Source organism: Notothenia coriiceps, unplaced genomic scaffold (genome assembly GCF_000735185.1).
Source record: "Notothenia coriiceps isolate Sejong01 unplaced genomic scaffold, NC01 NC01_scaffold00032668, whole genome shotgun sequence".
NCBI classification, from domain to species: Eukaryota; Metazoa; Chordata; class Actinopteri; order Perciformes; family Nototheniidae; genus Notothenia; species Notothenia coriiceps.
Genome location: NW_011365369.1, coordinates 25,174 through 30,918, shown reverse-complemented (window position 1 = coordinate 30,918; position 5,745 = coordinate 25,174). Strand labels below are relative to the sequence as shown.

Here is a 5,745-nt window from a genome sequence, read left to right as displayed (position 1 = left end):
GGCAACTCTATCATTAACTTTTCTTAACCTGAGTGGTTCGAACTGCAGCAGTATAGTTTTCAAAATCGACAACATTAAAACAAGACCTTTAAGATAGAAAAAAATTACAAACATATTCCAGAGTGCATCTGTTGAAGCGTTTTAACAGAATGTGAAAAATGTGCCCTTTAGTTTAGTTTTTTGTCTCTTTCTGTCTTCAAGTTTGTTTGTCATAATAATAGAATATGTGTACACTTATTCTTACACCAACTTTCACGCAGATAAATACTTTAAACACGCTTTTTGAAATGTCTCAAACACACATGGCTGAAAGAAAATTGGAATAGTTTTCCCTAAAATTCTGAATGTGCTTGCAGTAGTTAGACACTTTTTGTTCAACAGTGTTACTGTGAGCTTTGTATTATAATGCTCCCAAAGCAAAAGGATGGCATGTAGGGCTTAAAGCGCCAGTTGCTGACTGGTCTAAGCAGCAGCCAGAATAGCCTGCAGTTTAAGACAGCAGCACCCTGGATTGCAGGATTGCCTCTTGTCTTTAACAGGCACAGGTTGAGCCAGCGGAAACAGACAGCCAGAGAAGCGCTAGAACAGGCTTCTACTGTATGTGGGCTGATCTTAACCGGCTACACCGATGATAGCAGCTACTCTAGCAGGTTTTTTACAGCAGTGGCTTAAACCACACATGCTCCTTGAAGTCTTGGCATGTTCTAACTCCAAACAGGACAGAGGCTTCTGCTTTTGTTTTAAGCTCATCTTCTAAGATGTTCTACCATCATCTCTTCACAGTCCAGACTTCGAGGTCTTGTACGATAAAGTCTTCCTTGGTGGAGAGAGACTCATTGTTGAAGGTGGGACAGGAGAAGCTTGAGCCGTGGTACAAATCAGAATCCAGCCACAGGCCAAATCCACCCCTACAGGAGAGGAAATAATACAACTTTAATTTCAAAACCTTTTATAGCAGATCATGTTTTATGCTCTTAGATGCTGCAGTCTCAGATATCCGATAGGTAGCACTTAAAGTTACTATTATATATATTATGGTCAATAACCGCATTACTTACCCTCCTCCGCCAATCTGCAGAGATTCCAAGTTGCCGCCCACAAAGTAGGAATTCTCACCGCTCCATTTGTATGCCTGAACAAAATGAAAATACATTACACTTACATTCAATCTTGTTAAAACGTTTCAAAAGTAAAATGTAATTCTTGCTCCTCAAAAACGTTTATTTCTGACAGATAATATTTCCTGAGAATTTGTTAAGCACCTATTACAGAGAATTGCCTTAAATGGTTGCAAACTTTACTGGTAATAATAATACACCAATAATCAGGCTTGCTGATAGATAAGATTCTTTAACCACACTAAATGGAAGTCCACTCTTACCTGGAAGTCAGGATTGAAGCTGAACAGGAAGGTTTCTCCCGTGCCGTAGCAGTATTTACTGACTTTAAATGGATCGGAAGAAAAAGCCCCAAACACCTGCAAGGACCAAGACATCGGGTCATTAAGGAGTACTCACATATTTAATAATCAGTTTGAATACATTTATTTGAAGAAAGGCCTTGTCGAGTAAAGATTAAGGTGCAAACCTTTTTGTGTGTGTCTTTGATGACCAGCAGCACAGGGCTTTCCAGACCCGCCATATTCCTGTACAGAGTCTTTAGACTGCTCCCGTGGATGGCCGTGCTGTAGACCAGCTGCCAGGGATGGACCTGGGTCCTCACTGGCATGTGAGCAGTAAGCTGTAGGAAAAATTAGATTAATTAAAAGGTCTCATATGTAATTGGCAGGAATCGTTGTTAAATTGTGTACTTAGATCATTTCTAAATGAGGCCGGATATAACTTACTTTCTCCAGATGGTGGTCTTCAAACAGCTGGCTGTCGTCGCTCAGGACAGGAAGAGCAACTTCAACTTCCTCCTGGTAATCCGGCTCTTCCGAGTACCCTGAGCTGCGAAGACTCAGGCGCCGCTTGGGGTCCTTTACTGTGATAATCTGGAGGAGGACACAAAATGAAACTAAACGAAAGCTTTCTTCACACCACATACAGAAACTTGTGGTTGAGTGATTCATTTATGGCGCATTTACACTGCAGGGCCTCTCACTTTATGCTGCGTTTCCATTACAGTTTAGTAGCTGGGACAGTAATTATAGTAACGCAGTGTAGGCGGAGCCGTGACGTCATCTTAAATGCGAACCACAGAAAACCTACATCAGCCGTTAGTTGTTACCACTCAGAGCTCACAGCTCCTCGTATCTGTTCAGAAACTAGACAAAAGTTAAACAAGTACAAACCACAGACTGTCTGTGTCATGGTGAATACAATCGCCAGTTTATTTATGTCTGTGTAGGCCGTTGTTGTGAGTGTGGACAGTCGGAGCATATACTGCGTTAGCTTAGCCGATCTCCATTCAGAAAACACGCATTTTTAAAAGATTTTCTCTCTAGTTTAGCATACTCAGCCGGACTCAGCCTGGTTGTTGGCCCGGAAAGAACCTGGATTTTGGAGGGCCAGAAAAACTGTGAAACAGTACCCGTTAGCCGGAACTACCCCTAGTGGAAACGCAAAAAAAAAACGGGCCGGGTTTCGCACGGCACGCTTAAACCGTGCTGCACGCTGCAGTGGAAATGCGCCATTACAGACTTGAAAAGCAAACTTCATAACAAAATCATTCATAACTGGATAGCTGGATCACAACTTGTGTAAGGATGCATGGAAAAATATCTATTTAAATTTTACAGACATTAGCGATAACCGCGATATATAAAACATAATAATACCATTCACAAAATACATGTAGTATCAATTATGCAATAATATCAGGAACTACAAAAATGTATTTTCCACCCAAAGTAAAGAAACATTTTACATCATAAATGCAGTACATCTAACAAGATTACATACCTCAACATACGGCTCCACATAGTCACTGGCAAAATAAAGCACCTTGATATTATCTGGCAGCAGCTTCATAGTTTCTGCTTTCGAGCTCTGTGCTCTGCAAATCCACATGTCTGCTCTCAAAAATCTGCCAGTGTTCATCACTTATGTTTCCTTCGGTCTACTTCCACCCTTTGTGTCAGAAACCCTATTGGTTTGACACTGTGGTGGAGGGGCCTCTCATTGGTTATCTCTTACATTTAACAGTTTCCTTTCTTTGGAACTGGAAAGTTAAGCGGGGTTCTGGGATTGTAGGAGGGTACTAGAGATAGGATGTCCATATATAGAGAGAGTGGGTTTGCCCACAACCTCTGGGATAACAGCCAAGCACTTTAGGGCCTCACTTACTGTAAGTCAGAGATACTACACGGGAATGTTATAAACTTGTGGAGTTTATTGTGTGCCGTCAGAGAGCCACAGAGGGATTTTGTGACATATTAACAGCATGTGTGCATTTTTGCAAATCTTACCTCCCAGTTGTTAGCAGTGGGGTCGACAGGGTCACTGAGGAGCTTGTTGATCACAGCAGCCTTCTCATTCTCCACTACAAGAAAGCCTTTCTGGTGTTTCTCTCTGAACAGGAAGCGGAGTTTGCGATGCCTCTTGTTGCCCTTAGTGTAGATTTGTGGGGACAACTGCACAAAGAAAGTGTTGGAATGGTCCACCCTGTAGAAGTAAAAGAAGAAATTACATTTTTATATTGTACCTCAAATGATTAGAGTGTAGTATGCAGCCTGCTTTCGTTAAAAGCATTAGTGTTCAACTTGAAAAGCAAAGGGCTTTTATCATGAAATATTGGAGGTTACAATTACCTACTGTATCAGAAAATAAATAAACAGATAACTGTATACATTATCTTATCTGCTATCCAGTAAATACATAACATATTCGGATCAGTATGGTCAGATCAATCATACAGTATGTTGCTGCTTTCACTTTTGAGCAATAATGACAGTTGGCCCAACCTCTCTATTTCTCATGAGAAATAAATCGAATTAAAAGTTAAAGAATGGCACTCTTAAACCTCTATTATCTTGTGAGTCATGCCTGGACATGAATAGCAGGAAAGTGAAGCATGCTTTGAATGTTTTCAGGCATTAATCATGCTGGGCTGACGAAAGCTGATTACAGGAATAGGAAGGAGGAGCCCCTGTTTTGGAAAATAGAGGTTGAATTATGTTGCCTTCCCCACAAGAGAGCAACTTCAGAGCAAAATGAGGCTGAAATCCATCCCATTGCTAATAGCAGTCACAGTACTCATTTTAGAGTAAACCTCTTCCTACCTTGGAATGACTTATTTAACTCCTGCTTTCTCTGCACATTTGTAGCAATTGCCAAAACACCAAGAACACTGATCACTACAATTAGAAGATTGGATTACAAACTTTCTTGTGATTAAAAGGTCTTTGCAGTTCTAAGCTTACACGTTCTTGCTTGAATGTGTTGAAACCGTTGAAACAAGTGAACCAAAGTACCGTTTGATTGAACTCCAGATTACGCAACTATATTCAGGAGCTGGCATAACAATGTTCACCGCTATCTTGATGATTCGATTCACTTACTCTACGACGCTGTAGGCAACACCCATGGCTAATGAAGATGATGGTAAACTGTTGGGAGAAAGGAGAAATGGTTGGAGGCTCAGTGATCAAGCAGCATGTCCACACTGATTCTCTGCGACCCGTAGCATTTTATACCAGAGGGTCAATCTCTAAGATTAGACTGTAAAACCTCCCTTTCTGCTATGACAGCTTAACGTGGCCTGCACTTTCTCACATGAGGATTTCACAATGGGGCCTGAAAGCCAAAGTTGGTGACACATCAACCTGACCTGCCCATTGTCCCTGTCCTTAAATCTGGCTGGAGGTCACACAGGGGATGAGGTGACAGAAAGTTAAAGGCCTCTATTTACTTCTGTCTGTCTCAACCTGCTACAGTTATTGGTGACTTTACAGATTAGGTTTTTCAAAACATATACTACTGTAGGTGTAGATGATAAAACGCATTGCTATACAGTACATGCAATATATAAATTAGGTATAACTTCCCCCACCTACACGATTAAAAAAGCTCCTAATGCATCAGTAAAAACATTCAAATATATAAAAATCTAAAGTATACATACTTTTACTTTTGATATGTTGACATGTTGTTTCCATGGTTCAGGTTATACTTAAATAGTGGTAAATTGTGAGCCTTAGATGTGCTGGTTAGTTCTTACCTGAGGATAGAGCCTGGCTGGATGTTCTCTGCTGTTTGAAGGCTTTGAGCTGAGCTTGTCCCTTCATATTTATAGTGCAGACTGGAAAGGGGTATTGATCGTCTCCTTTGGAAAAATGCACGTTTCCCCACACCTCAAACTTTCCCTTATATATTTTTTTGAAGGCAATATATTTAATTATAATTGAGTATGTTGCACTTACTTGTAAAGGAGAGGGAGCAAAAACATGTTAAGAAAATAGAGTTCATTATTTTTATAAACTCATTTGGATTTAGTTTCCCTTCACATGTCTTCACTTGCTCTGTAATCACTTTGTTATAAAACCAAAAAAGTAGATGATTACTATAATAAAAGCAAATTATTTTTTATAGTAAATGGTGTTTCTGAACTGTGGTATTGGTACCACTGCATCCCGTCACATCAATCTCTTGCACTTTCACTTTTATTATTTCTCTTGCGGCCTCTTATTTAGTTTTTTGTCACTCTGCTTGCTTCTCAGGTTTCCTTCCAACAATACAAAAAAGGAAGTGAGTAACGGTTTATTTTAGCAGCTTAACATTTCAGGACAATAAAACCTAAATAAAG

At 40.2% G+C, this 5,745-nt stretch overlaps 1 protein-coding gene across 1 annotated transcript; it reads right to left on the bottom strand.

Moving 5' to 3' along the window:
* Positions 1-201: 201 nt before the first annotated feature.
* Positions 202-3,044, bottom strand: ncoa7a (nuclear receptor coactivator 7a). The gene is made up of 6 exons (XM_010789195.1): positions 2,904-3,044; positions 1,847-1,993; positions 1,588-1,740; positions 1,382-1,477; positions 1,059-1,132; positions 202-908 (listed from the first exon to the last, which is right to left on the bottom strand). Exons 1-6 carry the CDS (start codon positions 3,039-3,041, stop codon positions 770-772), a joined length of 747 nt encoding a protein of 248 aa, XP_010787497.1. The 5' UTR covers positions 3,042-3,044; the 3' UTR covers positions 202-769.
* Positions 3,045-5,745: the final 2,701 nt, after the last annotated feature.